This window comes from Hermetia illucens, chromosome 2 (assembly GCF_905115235.1).
Source record: "Hermetia illucens chromosome 2, iHerIll2.2.curated.20191125, whole genome shotgun sequence".
Lineage (NCBI taxonomy): Eukaryota > Metazoa > Arthropoda > Insecta > Diptera > Stratiomyidae > Hermetia > Hermetia illucens.
The window spans coordinates 10,487,800-10,508,302 of record NC_051850.1 but is presented as its reverse complement, the minus strand read 5'-3'; the positions used below and the strand labels follow the sequence as shown (position 1 = coordinate 10,508,302).

General features: G+C 44.5%; 1 protein-coding gene across 1 annotated transcript in view; it reads right to left on the bottom strand.

Annotated features, from left to right (window-relative positions):
- LOC119648406 (ecto-NOX disulfide-thiol exchanger 2) overlaps positions 1-20,503 on the bottom strand; it is a 44,157-nt gene that overhangs the window by 14,629 nt on the left and 9,025 nt on the right. The window contains exon 3 of the mRNA XM_038050155.1: positions 11,800-11,906. Coding sequence (XP_037906083.1) covers positions 11,800-11,906 — 107 coding nt within the window. The remainder of the gene's footprint in view (positions 1-11,799; positions 11,907-20,503) is intronic.

Sequence of the window (20,503 nt, the reverse complement as noted above, 5' to 3'; positions counted from 1 at the left end):
CAAGATTCCACCATAAACCCCTTTACAAGAAGCGTGAGGTTACGATGGTTATCTACTGAAAAAGTAGAAAGCCCACTGTCCCAACGGTGCAGGCGACTGGAAGTGAAAAAGGAAGTGACACCGTTGAAGTTAAGAGTCCTGGCGGCCAAAAAGGAGAGGCGCCATAGAATTCGAGTTCGGAAAAGGGACAAGGGAAAAAGATAGCAAGCTCCGAGCTGCGTGACACCTTTTTGTCGGGAAAAAAGGGTGGGGAACTCCCCAACCAGACGGAAACGCAAGTCATCTCATCGGAAAGGATGGAACTCATCCGAAAGACAAGAGTAGAGGAAGAAAGGCTACTCAAGAAATGCGAGGGGGAGGGAAAATGAAGGCTGCTAACTTCTCCAGCGAAACAATGGATGTCGAAAATAGTATAATGGAGATGGAAGAACTACTGGAGCCACAATAACAAAATTTCTGGAAGACAGCGGAAGAGGTGCGTATGAAAAACACATCGCCAGTGCAGCCCATAGTTGCACAACACGAAGTACCCTCAAAATCTATCCGGCGGATTCGAACCAGCGTAATACTTGTCGAGTTTGGATCGAAGACCGATAAGATGAGTATGTTCTGTGAGACTATCCAAAGCATTCTAGACACGAAAGAAGTGATTTCCAGCCTAGAACCCATGTACACCCTTGATATAATGGATCTTGATTGTCTCATTGACACGGAAGAGTTGAAGGAAGTGATAAAAAGGGGATTACCCAGATGTGAGCAGCCTTAAGGTGGGGGTTACGTCTTTCAACTCCAGAGGCAAAAATTGGCCATTGTCTCTATGTTTAAAAAGGCAGCGAGCCAACTTCTCCATTGCGGGAAAATAAAGATCGGGTGGATTATTTATAGAATAATGTGAAGGGCAGCTCCAGCAAAGTCAGATATGCAGACGTATAGCAGCGGCTTTCAAATGGCAGGAGAAAAGCGTCTTGTGTTATGCGGTCTGCAGAAAGAAGATGTGGCCATGTTCCGGATTCTGGAAGGTACCAGGTCTTCAAAGAAGAATTAGAGAAAGCGAAAAGTCGAGCAGCATGATCGACTACCTGCAGCAAACATACATATGAGTGTCACTGTTCATGACCTTATGAAGTAGATGGTGTAAGAAAGAAGAGCTGCCTTGTTGCTTCTCAGCGAACAGTACAGCGCGAAGTTCACCAACGTTGTATGCCGGTATATCTGGCACAGCTGCCATTTGGGTGACAGATACAGTTAACTTGGGAGTACGGACCTATGATCGAGGGGACGGCATCGGGTTCATTGTGCGGAAGTGATGTTTTTCAGCGTTTACCTTACACCGACGAATTTATGCCCGCTTTTCAGAATAGACTTGCCAGTTTGGAGGACGAGATTAGAAACACGGAAGGGAGAGTTCTAGTCGGAGGAGACCGCCAGAACCCTCGAATGGGGCATTTCTTAACCAGATTCTCGAGGGACATAGGACATTCCGACGCCATGATTGCAGGGGCACTATCCCTGACGTAAATTTTGCTGCAGAGTCCTTAGTGTCAGCGGTGCAACAATGGAAGGTACTGGAAGATTTCACGATCAGTGATCATCAGTACATTTCCTTTGAAGTGACAAATGGCAGTCGGGAAAATCGACATTGCAAAATTTATCGAAGCTCCCCCAAGAGGGGTAAATCAGCGACAAGACCCAGGCGCAGACAGAAGAACTGCGACTGAATCGCTAGTTCATTCAACAGCGAGCCTTATCACTGCAGCTTGTAATGCATCAGCTGGTGGACGGCTGAAACTGCAAGCTTACGAAGGAACTGCCTCAGATTTTGGTGGATTGCTCAGCGCGCAAGAGGGCTAGTCGATGTGACGCTTAGATCCACAGAATATAAGAGAGGGGAAAAGGAACTCCACCATGAAGTCAACAGGCTGAAGGCACGCTGCTGGCAGGAGTTGATCACCAACATGTTAACAGAGAGCTATGAGGCGTCGGGTATAAACTGGTTACCAAAAAAACTCGGTATCCATCGGTCATCCTCTTCTATGGAAGCAGTGAAAATGGATGAAATCGTGCAGGCCATTTTTCCTGTCCACCCCGTCCGAGCTGACACCGTCGGTGAAGAAAGGAGTACTGCGGAATGCCTACTCTTCACTGCAAATGAGCTAGAAGAGAAGGTCCTGACCATGAGGAACAAAAAGCAGCAGGACCGGATGGTAGGTAATCCAAGCGAAGTATTGAAACTTGTATGTAAATACAAGACAAATTTTTGGTCCCCTACATGAAGATGGACGATTCCGTAGCCTACATAACAACGAAATCTATGAACGATACCATGACCATCAGGTTGTGGATAAAATCCGGCTCAATAGGTTACGGTGGGCGGGTCACTTAAGAAGACGAGATAAACCATGCTTGAGATGGAGCGATGGCGTAGATCAGGACGCCAGACAGCTTTTAGGTATATTGAATTGGCGGACCTCGGCGCAAAACCGGGGTGTCTGGAGTTCCTTATTAAGGCAGGCCTAGACCGGATACTGAAGACTGAAGAAGAGGACAGTTGGTTCCCGAAATACGTATTTGTTTAAATGAAATACTTTTAGCCAATAAAACGGAAAAATATCTTCCAGGGTAATCTTTCATTGTTTTTCTTTTCATTAGCATACCAAAATTTAAGTACAGATATGTGTGCAAAGCGCTTGCTATTGAATTGAAGAATGATCAGATTAGATCTTTTTGTGCTTAGAAGGCTGAAATACTATTTGAAGTTTCAATCTTGAAAACGTTATGTACTCCACAAAGTTAAGAGTTCGTATTTTGCACAACGAAGGGCATTGAAGGACTGAATTTAAGATAAACGATAAAGACACCTAAGTTTTAGAAGCTTAGGGGGTTTTGTGAGGATCAACAATCCAAAATCCTCCCCCTTAAACCACTTTCAAGTTGCGCTTAAAATTTACTTCGAATATTCCTTATCTAACCCTGAGGTGGAAGTATAATGGACAAGCAGAGGAGATAGAGAGGTAAGGCTGGAAAGGAAGATTGCAACGGAAGAACTCATTTATTTTTTCATTTAATTCCTAACAAATAATTCAGATAAGTGAATATTTCCACAATGAGCCGATCATTAATCTTACTGATATACACACAACTACCCTAATCCTCTATATCAAATAAGATATCGAAGAAACCATGATGCATTTCTCTTAACGAATTATACTAACTAAAGCGTTATTTTCTTTCATTTTCTATTTGATTTTGTGCATTATAACTGTAAGCAAAATAATGAAATATTTGATAGAGTAAGCAATAAACTTCCAATGACTAAACTCATGTCCTCCTTCGCTAGGGATTTATTTTATTTCAGAAGTTTATCACTCACTGATTTCAATTAATATGATTTAATATGTTAAAAAGCTTATGTGAACGAAAATTGCAGTGTTAATGTTAAATGTTATTGAAATTGAAACATTTTACACAAAATAGTGAAAAAATATTGACAACGTGTTGATAGTAGTGTAATAGAAAAGTTTAAGTTAATTGACTCCAAAATATTAGAAACATTCGATCAACTAGACGTGGGATTACATAAAGGTTGCCCGACAGCCAATTTTTTTGGTGATATTCAAAGGACGATTCCATAAAACAGAACCCTTCGATCTGCATTGTATAGTGTTCAAGTAATATGGCTCCATTTGCGACCATTAACGCCATTACGCTTACAACACGGGGAGTAACGTCCACGAGATACCCGAGTAAGTATGTAGAGCTGACCGCCTAGCTGGCAGTATACCCGCGATCTAGGTAATAGCCTTGTGGAAGCCCCTCGGTGAAGAGCGAACCGCGAATGACCGGTACGTGTCGGGACACACTGGTAGTCCCCGGAGCCGTGGACAGCTCTCTGTCAACGTCGATGGAGTGATGTAAGACTAGCTCTGCCAAGGTGGTAGTTGTGACGTGTATCAGGAGCAAGCCGATTCAGGACCCTGCTCGGGTAGTTCACATTGAACCGGCGTTAGTAGGCCGCGTTGCCCCAAGCAAGCGCTGATCCGTTCCTATATTCCGGGATCAGCTAATTATTAGGTCAGGCATCAAGGAACTGCGGTAGGGGCTGTGTCTCCGAGGGTACACCCATTCCTGATTATTGCGGCCGGCTCGTTGGTGAAACTTACATGGAGAATAAATCTAATTTTACAAAAACAAGTTGGGAAGTGTAATATAAGTTGAGTAGCAAGATCGCCATGCAATATATGTGGGATGTCAGGATTGCCATGTGATATTTTGGGTTGACAAGATCGTAGCTTGATATCCTTGGTGTATCAGGTCCGTCACGTAATGACCTTGGTCGGTCAGAGCTATCGCTAGATGATAGCAGTGAACTGTATAGATAGAGTCTGGAGGGAGATTCAGGTAGTTTCTGAGAATGGGACCGTTAAAAAAATTATCACTTTCGACCCCTCCCACTCCCTGCCTTTTCAACGAATGTCAAAATTAAGACTAGCATCTAAAAGTACTAACCAAGGCCTTTCATTTGATACCCAACATGGTTATATTCAGTGAAAAAAAATGTGCACCCCCCTTTTGCATGTATAAGGACGCCCCCTTAACCTCAACGTATAAAGATTTCATTCACTGCATGTCTGGACGTCACCTTCTCACCAAATTTCGTGTCAATCGATATAGCGGTTTCTGAGAAAAGTGCGTGTGACAAACATACAGAATATTGCAAACAAAACCTTAAAAATTAGTCCTGACCAGGCGGATTCGGACACGAATCAAATAGAAGTGCAGTCGACCGTCCTAGCTAGAGCCGAAGGGGAAAGGCTCATCAGGAAATGCACGCAGTGGTGAAGCGTATGCAGTAAGCAACGTTCCCCCAGAAGAACATCAGCAAAGGCATCAAAAATGGGTTGATGGAAATGGAGAAACTACTGGACCGTATCTTCTTCTACAGGCGAACGTGGCGAGTAGCGGAAGACGCGTGGAAAGTAGAAACAGCCGCACTTCCCGCTAAGGACACTACAATATCAAACGGATCGCAGATAGCCACGGCAAAGCAAACTGGGGAAAAAGCGGAAAGAGAAAGACGTGTCTGAAGGAGACTTTATCCAGATATTTTCATCATCATCATCAACGGCGCAACAACGTGTATGTGGTCAAAGCCTTAATAAGGAACTCCAGACATCCCAATTTTACGCCGAGATCCACCAATTCGATATTCCTAAAAGCTGTCTGGTGTCCTGACTTAACCCAGTGTCTACCTCATCTTCTTTTTCAACGATAGATATTGCCCGTATAGACTTTTCGGGCTGGATCATCCCCATCCATATGGATTAAGTGACCCGCCCACCGCAACCTATTGAGTCGGATTTGATCTTTATTCACAGCCTGACGGTCATGGTATCGCTCATAGATTTTGTCGTTATGTAGGCTCGGGAGTCGCTCATCCTCATGTAGGGGACCAGTAATTCTTCTTCCCTCGAACGCGGCCAAGAGTTCGCGCGGAGGTGAAGGCTAAGGAAGGAGAAGATCAGTTCATTTGCTAGTGACTTAAGACGGAAGTGATACTGTATGCAGCCACTTCATTCTAACATCAAAGTAAAGAAGAACATCGACCTAAAGCAAATGACTAGTAAATAAAAGACTAGATGACAGAAGTGCCGACTTCTGTCCGCTAAGTGGAAATTATCCGCTGCTACGAAATCACTTAAAGAAGCTGTAGTACGCAAAATGGATGGAGCCGTGAATAAGAGGAGGTTTTTTCTTTTATTTTTTGAGGACTGAGGTGACCTAAGTCCCCATCCACTTGATATCGGACCGTACAAAGTGAAGAGAGACTAACTTCCACCTAAAGGTCAACAATCAGGAATAAAGACAGCTTATAATTTGGTCCAGGGTAGAGGTAACTCATCAGACGCCGCCTCACCTCCTCCTAGCACCAGCCAAGTTTTACTCCAACTATGATGGATTTACGCTGGTTACAATTCGCAGTTATGTTACGTTTTGCGAATGCATAAAAGACGAGCAGCGTCTATACACTGCTCCCAGGCAGCATCAAATGAGTCTGCTAAAGCCACTAAAAATGGATTTCGGCCAACTCTAATCCATAGCTTAATTAGGAAGATGCAAAATATGAATAAACGAAATCGCTTAACAACTTTTTTCGAACAAGAGCCAAGGCCCTTTAATGGGGCATACCAGCCAGACTCCAGAGGGAAACAAGAAATGGGGGCGAGAACCGGACTCGCAGGTTTATAAATATGATCCACGCCAACGTTTCGGCACCCAAGCTGCGAAGGAAGCATCCCCGGCATCACCTTTTCTTTAGAATCTTTGGTATCATCGATGGACAGATGGCGAGTCCTAGAAGATTTTACGGCAAGTGATCACCAATACATCGAGTTCGAAATGGTTGACGCTACTTGCATGCACCAACCCGGCGATCTTCTTGCTTGTGGAATGTCATGAGAGTGAACATTGGGAAATTCGTCGAAGCTTTAGGAATAGGGAGAGTCGCGCTAGGGGACGCTTTGGGGGCTGGTAGCGCAGTAGCTGACACTGTCCAACAGTGTGTGAGGCTTCCATGCCTCGGAGGGGCCCCAGCCGTGGCAAGCCTTTTATGTACTGGTGGACAGCAGAAATTGCCTACTTACGGAGGGAGTGTCATAAGCTCCACCGTTTGGCACAACGTTTACACACCAGCATTGACCATAAAGGCAGATATGTAAAGCGTAGCTCGCGGTTAGCAGGACCTGGTCAACGAGGTGAATGAGAACCTGTGGGGACTTGGCTATAAACTTGTCACTCGGAAAATCGGGACTCAGCGGAAGCTCTGCATATCAAGTACTGACCAGAGAGATCATATTGTACGGGCATTAGTATCAAGCCATTCCGTACGGGTTGATGTCAACAGCTCGAAGAAGCGGTTCTCACCATGAGAAATAATGAGGCGCCTGATCCTGATGGTATCCCGGAGGAAATTTACAAACCGGTGTTCCGTCAACTTGTTGTTCGGGGCGTTCAACGCTTGCTAGAAAGAGGGCATTTTTCCTTGTCGTTGGAAGGTAGAGAGACTCACGCTGATCAACAAGAGAAAAGGAGACGCGGCGCTGCCCGACCGCTGTGTATGCTTGACACGGAAAAGTTCTCGAAAATATCATCAGGAGTAGACTCACTGCAGCGATCCGTGCTGCCGGGGACTTATCCCCAAGGCAGTTCGGGTTCAGAACAGGGGGATCAAAGATGGATGGTGTTACGAAGGTCGTGGATGCGGTTCATCGCGCCGAGGCACACAGCCGCCGATCTCGACCGATAGTGCTTCGCATAACGCTTGATGTCAAAAATGCCTTCAACTCCGTAAGATGGACAGACATTAGAGAACTTATTCCACGTGCCAAGCTATCTCTTGCGGATATTGAGAGACTATCTGAAAGACCGCTGCCTGCTCTATGAGACGCTAGAAAGCCAGAAGAGGATGGAGGTCACGTCGGGAGTAGCACAGAGATCCATCCTGGGGTCAGACCTCTAGAACGCTTCCTACAATTCCTAGGACTCGACATGCCAGAAGAGTCGTGCCTGGTCGGTTATACAGACGGCGTTGTGGCACTTGTTGCCGGAAGTACAGTTGAACAGGCACAAAGCAGACTTGGCATATTGATGCGACGGAAAACACCGAAGTAGTCATCTTGACCAGAAAGACAATCCCGGCCTTGTGTCCCATATCGATCGGCGTCTGTTTATCGGGCCGCGATGGTGATCGCGGGAGTGATCCCCGTTGCCCTCCTTGATAAGGAGTGTAAAGCTATCTATAGCCAGAAGAACGAACACTTAATAGAGGTGGTTGCTCGTGAAAAACGTCAACGCACCCTTAGCGAACTCTTTTGGCAAAATGAGCCAAGAAATGGACTGCGCGACTCATCGACCATTTAGATTCGTGAATGAACCGAACACATGATGAGATTGATCCCTTCCTTACCCAACTTCTAAAGGTCATCGAGATTTTCATTGGGAAAGTGCGATTTCCTGATTGCGTATTCTGCAATGACGACGCTGAATACACCTTTTTCTTTCGTACTTTAAGCAGACACAGGGGAGGTCTTTCCTGACAACATTTTCAAAAAGTTGCTGAGGAGTACTGGCAGATGGAATCGTCTTACTGGAATTCGAGCTTAAAACAATAAGATTATGCTTTACCACCCCAACCATCGCGCCGTCTTCTGATGACCATAAATTTGTAATCCTAACAAATCGTCTTCGATTTTACCGTTCCAAGGCCAAATTCAGTATCGAATTGGACTTTTCCAGCTAATGCGGATTTTCAAGCAACATTCGATGAAGTATTCTTGAAGTTGAAAGAAATTTTATTCCGTAATATATGCACCATTATTTTGGACAATTCTTTTACATCTTTGTCGTTATTTTATAATTTCTTTTGTGTAAAAGATGAAGAAGCTTCCCAACTAGTTTTTAACGTGCAACAAAGAAGCAAAGTTCAGACGATTAACGCAGATTTGCGTCTTTGTTGATGTTTATCTTCAGTCCAATTCTACTTGTCTCTCCTCCCAAATCCAGAGAAATTTGGTCAAGATCCGGTGAGAGAGCAAACAGACGCCATCAGCGTAGTCGAAGTGTTTTAGGAAAAATGTCATAGTCCATTGAACTTCTCCACGTCCTACGGACAAGGCAGGATCAAAAACGCCACTGATAAGAAGAAATAATATCGGTGAGAAAATGCAACACTCACGGATTCCGCTGTCGACCTCAAATTTTGACCTCGATGCAGCAAGTGACATATGTCACATGTCACTATGATAATAGCTATTAGTTTCTTCGGAATGCCCCTTTTGCATAGAGCAAGCCAAATCAACCCATCTTTCTGTCAAAAGCTTTCTCGAAATCGATGAAGAGCAGATGAAGCGAAGATGGAAACTACGCGCACTGTTCCAAAATGATCGGTAGGGTGTTGATGTGGTCAATGAAGGAGGATCCAAAGCGGAAACACTAGCCTGCCGACGCGGCAACAACATATTCGTTGCCAAAAAAGTATAATCTGAATAATTGTAATGAAACATCGTGAATACATAATTTTGATAACGTAACCAAAGTACTTGGAATAAAGTGATTAATTAGTTTGGTGATAAATTGATCTTAATTTTTCGGAGTCTCAATATTTTTCGGAGAAGTGGCAGCTTGGCGAGCCTTCACCCAAAGAAAGAGAAGACAATATTCGTTTCAATTTATTTGGGACAAATATTCCCAAAAGTGGTGACCTAGACAGTTGAATGGACAAAGGACAACGGTTCAACTCGGCCAACGGTGATCCTGTGTAGCGGAATCGATCGCATGGGAATGGAACTGGATACTGAACAAAGGGGAGTGATTCGCACGGAGCGCGGCGTGAATGGATACATGTGAAAAATCTGTTCGATTCGGAAGCGCGCATTCCTGGTAATTACTTCCAACTCTTGTGTGCGAGCGTTCATGCAAGTTCATCAATCTCCCGTTAGGGGGAAAATCGACCGAAGACGACGCGCCGCGCTGGACCCATTTTTTGCGATACACACAAGGGCGTCCAATGTTTGCTGCACTGTAATCGACCCTACCGACGACTAGAAAACTTCACGGATCCACCGTCGCCTCGAACAGTCGTAACCTGCTTCCTGTTTCAGACTGAATCCTCAATAAGTTTGCGTCTCAGTTGAAATTGACGGAGCCTGTAACTTGTGGAATTGGTGATGTATTTGAAAGAAAAACTACATCAGGTGGACAGTTGATTATCCACAGTTTCTGCAGTCACTTGTACATCAATAAGCTGCCACAAATCCTGTAATACAGAATAATAGTGGCAATTTTCCGCTCCATTAAATTGTTACTCCCCGCTGACCCTATGCTCGACATGAGAGCAGAGTTAACCGACTCCGGCATGCTGCGTCTGCACAAAGGCGCGGACTCTACTTTCCCGACACACGACACCGGAGGTCGACACAGCCAGGAACCTCGAGGCGTGCTAACAGGTCCTCATTCAAGTGGACGCTCCTCGGGAGACCGCTGCAAACACCATACTATACCCTTTAGAGATCTGGTGCGAGGGAGCATTTTTCCAAGCTCGACGTTCGGGTCGGGCCCAAATGGGTGTCTTTGTCGAGACTAAAAAACTTCGATGAGCCGCCGGACGCTTCAAAAAAACGCTCGCGAAACGTTAGAGTCGCCCACAGGGCGAAGTGATGTGGCAGCACATCGGAGGCACGAACCACGGATGCATCGCCGTAGTGAATTTGCCTCCGCCAACGCACTGAACTGCCGCCGTCAAAGCTGACAGCCTGATGGGAGAACGGAAGAAAAAGTCTCACTTACTACCTAACCAACAAAGCGAGCTCTCACAGAATTAAAAATTGAATTAATCATAAAGGTAATCTTTTTCTTCAGCCTTTGTCCCGTTCACAAGCGGGGTCGGCTCGTTGGATCGGTTTCGCCATTTAGCTCTATCGAATGCCTGATCTGCGTATCAAGGCACAGTTGTTTCAGCCCGCCTTTTGGTTGTTTACAATCGATTTCGATGTTCAGACCAATCTTGGGAAGTGAATTCTCGTTAGCACGAATTACATGACCTTACCATCGAAGACGCCTCTCTCGCAATTTTTCTACGATCGGGGCAACCCCATAACGATTGCGGATATCCTCATTTCGGATGTTATCAAAAGTGGCGTGACACACTAGTCCAACGCAACATCTTCGTCTCCATTACCGCAAGACGCCGTTCATTGTCTTTTATAGTCGGCCAACACTCAGAACAGAAGATGAAACAATCGTTTGGTGAACCATGTATTCATAAGTGCAAGGTCATGGGTATCCACAAAATCGATTATACGCCACCTTCATTGCGCGCTCCGAACCCATTTCTCCCATGGCACCTGTTACCGTCTGCCTTTTCAAGGTTGCCGGCCATGATAATATAGTCGTCAGCAAGCACGTGACAAGTCTTTTCATCGAGAAGTTGCCAGAAGGCATCTTTCTCAGCATCAGGTCGACCTGTCAGTGGTGCGTACGCGGTGAAGAAGTGAATAGTGCGATCAGCTGATATAATGGTGAGCTTCATCAGCCGATCATCGAATGGTTCGACTTCTTTAATGGCATCACAGAAACCCTCTGAGATGGCAATGCCAACACCATATTGAGTGTATGGGCTACTAAAATAAAGCAATTTATAGCCATTTTTACCGCGTTCGCGTTCAATGTCACAGCTTTTGGCACCAGACCATTGAGTTTCTTGCAAAGTGCAGATACCAATGCGCCTTTTCGGAAGGGCCTTGCGAGTTCCTCGGTCTTTCCAGCTAGGTTACCAACATTTAGCGTGCAGACACGTATTTGTTGTGTTCGTTTTTTTTAGATTGAAAGAAAAGATGAAAGGGTTCCATGTTGGGCATCATTCATGATGAAACTAAGTCTACCAGGGAGCTAGAAGAACTATATATCAGAGACTGAGAAGTGTTGGCTCGCCAGTATCTGAATGAGGTTTCGCACAATATGATCACAATGCAAATAGCGAATAGCTTTGAAATTTAAAATGGGCTTTCTGCTCCAACCTTTTGTAAATTCCCACTGTCTAGTTTATTTAGTAACTTCCACATATGTAAACTACATGTGTCGTTTGTCAAAATTGTTAGTCAACGAATATGAAATGAATATTTTAGGTAATACCAACTGAACCAAACATAACAACCATTAGTATATAGATATGTAACAATTCTACAAATTCTACACTATTTTAATAATAACAAGAACAATAACATAAAATCTCTTCAATATACGTACCGTTGATTGTTTCTTCCATAAATCGATGTTTTTTCTTTGGGCCTTGGTGAAATGGTCCCAAACCTTCTTGTGACTAGCCGCAATGAACACTTTTTCAATCTGAGTGACTGATGGGAAAGGGATAATTCTTTTATAGATAGTAGACAGAGTATCTGTTTTATTTTGTTATAATTTTTTTGATTGTTTTGTTCATCGATTATTTCGAGTCTTATTATGCAATAATAGTATAATGTTAGCTACAAACTGCTGCAGATTGCGGATAACTGCTTGACTTAATGGTTGCCATATATTCAGGACATCTTCACAGGATAATAAGAAACTTTCACAATTGAGATTTGCAAGTTTTGAAGAGCCTAAGGCTTGAGGAAAGCATGTAACAATTTACTACCATTATAAGAAGATGTGAGTAATGTGTGCATCGAATAGGACAGTCTACCTTTGACGCTTTAATTTTTTTCTATCTCAAATGAATGCCTGTAGGTGTAGGCTGAGTTTTTGCATACAATGAGTAGCTCCTTTCCAAAACCATAGTTCACTCAAATTTTTTTCCGAATGAAAGGTAGTTTATGTTCATTATTTACTCACAAACGTTATTTCATTCAAATACATACATCCTAGAAGTACAAAATAGTCATAAATTGTTTATCTAGATCATTAAAGTAAAACCTCCTTTTCGCTTGTATCTCATAGCGTTTGAATGTGTCCGGGCCAAATGAAACAACTGCTACATTACCTTCTATTTTACACTCAATGCATTTCGTTATATTTATTTTCCGATTGTCGAATAAAAAAGAAAAGTGTTCGAAACTATATTGAAAAAATCTTACAGAAATTGACATTTACAATTTGAAAGAAAATGTGTACCGAATAAAGATGTATTTTCTCATTCAGAATTTGCGTGATTAATTGCTAGGTGGAAAGTGGCTTGTATACGCGCTTTATATTTGAAAGATTTGAGAAAAAACTGAAAGTGGTTATAGTCTAAGAGCTGGTTACATGAGAATTTACATGAATCGACGCATGAAGGATTTCAATTGGAAATGGTTGAAATGTTGTCGGTGAAGCAACAGCCGCACAGTCAGAAGGCCTACTGGAATACTAGAGCGTGGGCGAGCTGTCAAACATGTCAAATTTTTGGTCGGAAAAAAAATTGACTCCTGCACGGCTGAATTTTTGCATATATATAGAGTGAAGACCCCCCCCCCCCCGCAAGTAAGTAATAATTTTAATTACAAAACCAGTAGTGAAGAAGGACACATGTTGTGTCCGAAACACGTGTCTGCAATCCTTAAATAAAATCTATAGTTAAACTGGAAACTTTTCCTTTTAATAATAATAATTCCGGCGAAGCCTGTCCCAAGCCCGGTTGTGAAAGGAGGGTGGATGGATAGCTTCAGTCTGAATGGCTGTACGCCACCGCAGCGTCTCAGGGGGTAGGTGAGGAAAGTGCAGGAACTTTGCAGTCTTGCAGATTATTCACTAAGGAAGCTATCTCAACACCTGGCAACTAGGGATAAAATGCACCACCAAAACATGAGAAGAAGGAGAAATTTAAGGTCCGGTACGGATAACCGGCGGGAGTCGTCTGACTTGGTGACTGGGTCGGGCTCTCGTAATGGACAGCACGGCGTCGAAACCGCTAGTCGTGGGGCGGTTCGACGTCTAGGCGCCACGACGACCAGGAGCACAGCTCCGCCTGCTGCAGCTGTTTCGCCACAATCTGTGGCGACCACTTCAGCAGGATCGGGTAGCCAGCGGATGAAATGGACTGAAGAAATGAACCTCTTCATCATCCGCTCCTACTACGAAATAACGGCGGGGACAGGTACAACATCTTACCGCCCCTTGTTGCACCAGAGATTCGTCGAGCGTTTCCCGCAATGCGCGCACGTAACTGTGCAGCGAGTCGCAGACCAGTACCGCTTTATTACTCGCAGCGACACAATCCCGGCCACCATCAGGGAGCGTGTTCGACTTGAAGTCATCGGGGAAACTGGTGACCGAGAGTCGATGGGGGCAGAGGCGGCGGCATCAACAACACCACGCTGCACTGCAGGTAACAGTTTCAGTACTCGCCGAAGTACTCTTCTCCACCGTCCAGCTGAGGTTTCCGCTGAGGTTCGGGACGAATTCCGAAGAGCGTGTATAGAATTCTCGGATATGGATCCTTTGCATAGACCAGGTATTCCCAGGCTCTATGCATCTCCAGCAACTATGGGAATTCTATCTCAAATCAATGATGAGATTGCATCTCGACTGTGTGCTGATATGTCGCTGCTGCAACTACAATCACTTGTGTATTGTGGTGCAGTTGCGGCTATCAGATTGCACGGTCAGAAGATTCGCTTTCGTGTTATTGGTTTGAGTGACAAAAGAGATCCACCATGGAAAATTCGTCTGGAACGTCGGCGGGGCTCACTAAGGCAGGACATTGCTAGACTGATTCAGATCAGCACTGGCAATGCCAGCCGACGGGTGAGAAATAAAGTGCAGAGGCTTTAGCGGAACTATGCCATCCCCTGTGAGACACCCGTTGTTGAAATTCTGGACACACTAAAACAGAAACTTTCTGTCATATGCAGTCGGTTACGACGGTATGGCGAAAGTTATTCCAGACGTGTCCAGAATGCAACATACGCGAGGAACCAGCGGAGCTTTTTCAGATCTCTCAACGAATCCCAACAGAGCGCCCAGACAATACAGTTCTCGGTGACGGAAGCGAAAGAGTATTGGGGTGGACTTTGGGGGTTACCTGCCCAGCATGCTGAGCATGCTGAGTGAATCACCGCCGAAGGCACCCGCCATTGCCAATACACCTGGCATGAATTTTGCGGATGTTACCGAAGAGGAAGTTCGACGAGCCATAAACAGCTCGAAGAACTGGAGGGGCCCAGGTCTGGATCGGGTGCAGAATTTCTGGTATAAGAAATTTACCAGCGTACACAGTCGGTTGGCACGCAGTATAAATGAGGTCATGAGTCGGCCGGACGAATTTCCACCTTTCCTCACAGCGGGGATTACCTACCTTATCCCTAAAAAGGACATGGTGCAGGACCCCGCAGACACAAGACCGATCACTTGCTTACCAACCCTCTACAAATTCATCACGTTCATTATTAGTGGAAGGATCCATGCGCACCTCGAGACCAACAACATTCTGTCCGAGGAGCAGAAGGGTTGCAAAGAGCAACTCATTATCGACTCGGTAGTTGTAGGACAAGCAACTAGAGGCCAAAGAAACCTCTTCAGTTGCTATATCGATTATGCCAAGGCTTTCGACAGCGTTCCGCATACCTGGCTAATCGATATCCTACATCTGTATCGCATTGATCCGAAACTATAATAATAAAGTTTTTGGCGACAGTCATGGAAGGGTGGCATACCACCTTATCAGTCCGTACATCTGAGGGTGCTAATACCTCAGAGCCCATCCGTATACGGAGGGGCATCTACCAGGGGGATTGGTTGAGTCCCCTTTGGTTTTGTATGGCACTGAACCCCCTTTCGTGGCTACTGAATGATGCTAGAGGGCATGGTTTTGCAATAAAATATGGCCTACGTGCTAAGTGCGAACTGACACACTTGATGTACCTAGATGACATCAAGCTGTATGCTGGTACTGACAACCATCTTAGAAGTCTGTTGCGAATAATAGACATGTTCAACCGTGATATTCGGATGGAGTTTGGATTAGACAAGTGTCGAATCCAAGCCATCCGCAAAGGTCATCACGAGCCGCATGCCGGACATAGTATTGTGACCTCCACATCGAAGCTATCATCGAGACAGATTTCTACAACTACCTAGGAATTCTGCAAGTAACCCATGCTCGAGTTGGTGATCTGAGGGATGCTCTGCTGTCCGAATTCCTGCGACGTGTAAAGCTGGTGCTGAAATAGCATCTCTCGGGGAAGAATAAAATAAGCGCGTTGAATGTATTCGCCATCCCTTCACTGACTTATGCATTCGGAATATTGCCGTGGACGAAGACCGATCTGCAAAACGTCCAGCGGCGGATACGGACAACTATGTCCAAATTCCGAATGCATCACCCAAAGTCTGCCGTGGAGCGGATGAACCTGCCTCGTGACATCGGAGGTAGGGGCGTGGTTGACGTGGCGGCACAACATCATCGCCAAGTCGACTCGCTGCGCGCTTATTTTTACAGCAAAGAGCAAGCGAGTCCCTTGCATGCGGCTGTCTGTAAGGCAGACTGTGGACTGACTCCACTTAACTTGAAGGATCGATCTTTCAATCCTCTGAGTGGGGTGAAGTCGGACCAAGAGCGGATCGATGAATGGAAGTCGAAGGCAATGCACGGTAAACACGTGAATTGTCTTTGGCAGCCATTTGTCGATTTGCATCTGTCGAACAGATGGCTGTGTGCTGGGGAGCTCTTTGCTGAGACGGAGGGGTTTATGTGTGCCATTCAGGATGGCGTGGTCGCCACCCGAGCTTATAAAAAGCTCATCATGAAAGAACGGGTGGAGAACGACCAGTGCAGAATGTGTGGTTCGGCGTTAGAGACGTTGGACCATCTCATTTCTGGCTGTACTGTTATGGCACCGGTGCAATACATCACCAGGCATAATGCTGTATGTAAGGTTATCCATCAAAACTTTGCATATAAGCATGGGCTGATCACGGGAACATGTCCGGTTTACCGATATGAGCCGCAAGCAGTACTTGATAGTTCTGCTTACAGCATGTATTGGGACCGGCAAGTTCTGACTGATCGCCATACCGCACACAACAAGCCTGACGTACTGCTAGTTGACAAGACGGGTCGCTCCACGTATATTATTGATGTTGCTATCCCCCATAATAGCAACATTGAACGGAAATACGTGGAGAAGAAGGTGAACTATGAGCCATTGGCTCGTGAAATCAAAGAAATTTGGCGTCTCGAGCGGGTGGTTGTAGTTCCCATAATATTGTCAGCTACAGGTATTGTACCTAAATCCCTGACGGCTTCTCTTGATGTCCTGGGACTTTCGCACAGTCTGGTTCAAACCATGCAGAAGTACACCATTCTGCATACGTGCTCGATGTTGCGGGGAGTACTCGACGGTTTCTCCCACTGACCTAACACCGGCCACCACCACCAGTGCCCCTTCAGCTTTTAAGTAGGTAGGATCGTCCGAGCCTAAATGCTTGGCACTTAGTGCTAGTATTAGGTAAAATCCGGCATCTGCCGAGATTGTGATAACTCGGAAATAATAATCGTTGGCACAACAATCCATATTGGATCAGGGCATTGAAGTGTGTTAGGGCATTTCATTCAAGACCGTAACGGTACACTACAGAACACTGTAGGAGGCAATGTGGTCAGCATTACAGCACTTTGATGAATAAAAATTAAAAACAAGTCGGGAAACCGGAAGCTTGACGCTTCAGGTATAAAAGGTTTTGTGTTTCCCTATGTGAGAAGTATAACGCAGTTCTCCATTGGTTGACAGCATTAACTCGATTTATTTAAATTGCTCAGTGCTATCAGCTTAAATGTTATCAGCCGATAGAGAACTGTGTTTTGAAATTGCTTCACGTAGTAATGCGACCTGGATGAAGTAGCATTCCACAACTGGTGTTCTTTGTGATGGACGTATCAGCGAACGTCTCAAATTTAAAATTTACAGCAATATCGTCCGTCTACCGCTCTCTGCAATTCTGAGTGTTGGCCGACTATAACAGACAATGAAAGGCGTCTCGCGGTAATGGAGACGAAGATGTTGCATTGCACTGGTGGCGTGACACATTTGGATCACGTCCGAAATGAAGATATCCGCGATCGATATGGGGTTGCATCGATCGTGGAAAAACTGCATGTGAAGCGTTTCCGATGGTATGGTCACATGATGGGGAATTAAAAGCCTTCTGATTACACCCAGATCAGGCGTTTGATAAAATAAAATGGCGAAGCCGATCACGACGAACCGACCCCGCGTATGAATGGGAAAAAGGCTGAAGAACAAGAAGAAGATATGAGGAACGACGAGTGCATGACTGCCCCGTGTCACATAGGTAAAAACTCCATTGCCCTCTAGTTTTTAGAAAGCGATTTAAATAAAACATTTGATGAAATACGCTTCACACTCTGAGTTTAATATTATTAGCATATGCGAAGAATTTAACCTACAACAGATATGAAAAAGGACTGGGGAGAAGAAGATTCTTCATGAATAGGATTTCAATATTTCATTCGAATGTCAATTATTCTCGTTAATTACGCCGTCAGCATCTTATTTGTATGCTTAGAATGCAGTAAATTCGCACGAAATTGATAAGTTTGAACTGCTATAACTTTGACACTTCGTTCATTTGATACCCTACACAACTATATATTTTTTTTGAATCCCCCCTTTGCATGTATGGGGAGCCCCCCTTTAAACTCCACCCAAATTTATACCACTCGCTATATGCGTGGGATTTCATAGTTCCCATCTGTCCACGGAATTTCGTTCGGATCGGTTTAGCCGTTTTGGAGAAAAGTACGTGTGACAGACAGACATTTTAATAAGGTTTTGTTTTACACAAAACCTTAAAAATGCTGTATTCTAATAGGGCCCATACACTATCAAACACTACCCCATGGGGAGGATATGTAGTAGAAAGAGAAAGGTTTTTCTTTCCAACTCCGTTACAGGACAGCGGCGGTCACCATCCCTTTAAATGATAGGATTTAATTTTGTGTCCTATTCCCGTAGGAATAAAGGATGTCCTCTCTTTCAAATTCCCTCCGTCTAATGGGGGTTATTTTGATATCATCATGGTAAAATTGGGTTTGCATACACCCGGAGAGTAAGAGTGTAAAGAGGATATATATAATAGAAGGAAAAAATGTCCCTCCTTTCTACTTCTGTTAAAGTTACGGCACCGCGAAAGGGGGCAATTTTCGAATCATAAATAAGCTGGTAGCACGTGTGAAAGCTTAAATCCGCTGTTTGCTCACAGATGGCGTCACAGAGCGTATCAAGCTGCTATGAGCACGTCATATTTTTTTTATTACGACATTTGTCAACAATTGTCAGTCCATATCATCAGCAATTCATGCAAACACATATTTTTTCTCTTCAATAATCATGTCAAGTTTTGTTCCCGGAAAAGAGCATTTCCGGAGGGCTCTACTTTTTTGCGTCAATTTGAAGAAACCAGCCGCTGAAGCGCATCGAATGCTTGTGGAAACCTATGGCGACAATGCTCTATCGGAAACAACGTGCCGAGCCTGGTTCCGTCGATTCAAAGGTGACGATTTCGATCTGAGTGACAAGGAGCGTGAAAATTGGCCCAGGAAAGTTAAGTACCACGAATTGGAGGCGCTTTTGGACGAGGACAATACTCAAACGCAGTAAATGCTCGCCAAGCAATTAGGTATTTCTCAACAAGCCATTTCCATGCGCCTACATGCAATGGGTAAGGTTCAAAAGATCGGAAAATGGGTGCCGCATGAATTGAACGATAGGCAGATGGAGCGGCGCTAAAACGTATGCGAAACCTTGCTTGCCAGACACAAAAGAAAGATGTTTTTGAATCGAATTGTGACTGGCGACGAAAAGTAGATAAGGAAGACGATGTTGTGCGTGTGGTGGAATCAGCGGAGTATTGTCTGCTATGAACTGTTGAAACCTGGTGAAACTGTCGAAGCTCACGGTTTTCACCAACAACTCATAAAATTGCATCGTGCTCTGCATAAAAAACGGCCGGAATATTAGCAAAGACATGAAAAGCTGATCTTCAGGTGACTTAGTAGGATACGTTCGAAGATTTTTGCAATATTGGAAAGAAGAGAGATAGGCCTCATATCGTTGAGATCGCTCGAGCACCCCTTCTTAGGGATAGGTATAAGGAGGGCTAATTTCCATGATACCGGGAAGTGTCCGTTGTTCAGGCAGTTGTTGAAGAGGATGGCGGGACGATCATTGATGGTAGACGCACACTTCCGCAGGACAAAGTTAGAGATACCGTCGGGGCCCGAAGATTTTTTATTGTTGCATGGGTGATTGCAAGTTCGACTTCTTCTAGTGAGGTAAAGAAGCTCAACATTTTATCATTGACAGTAGTGGCGACCACCGAGTTCCAGATAGGGTTCGTTGGCGATTGGACTTTGAATAAGTGGCTGAATTAGCCTACGCAAGCGGATATTTTTTCCTCAGGAGAGTGAAACTGGAGGTTACCTATTTTTATCGGGTAGTAGGCCGTTTTTTTTTTGTTTCTGACCAAAAGGTTTGACAGCTCGCCCACGCCCTAGTCTTCTGACTGTCCAGCTGTTGCTTTACCGACACCATTCCAACTATTTTCAGTTGAAATTTTTCGTGCATCGAGTCATGTAGATTTTCATGTAGCCAGCTCTCCGTCTATTACGCACTTGACATTCCCCCACTCTGGTAGTGGGACGGACCTTAAATGAAGTATTTCTGCAATTCTAATCAAGTTGTCTTACACACAAATATCTGGAGTGCGATGAAAATTTAGAGAAAGTGCATGGAATAAAGCGGGAATGAATTTTCCCTTTTTAAGTAGTTTTCCCTCAAGGAAAGAAAGGGGATTTGAACTGCAATAATAACAAAAGAAATTTATTTTTGGTAAAAATACGACAACAATGTACATCTTTTGGTATCAATCAAGAAATAATAGAACTCGTCTGGAATAGGAGAAATCCTGTGCCACTTTACGATTGAGCAATTACCGAAAATGAAAAATACTTTTT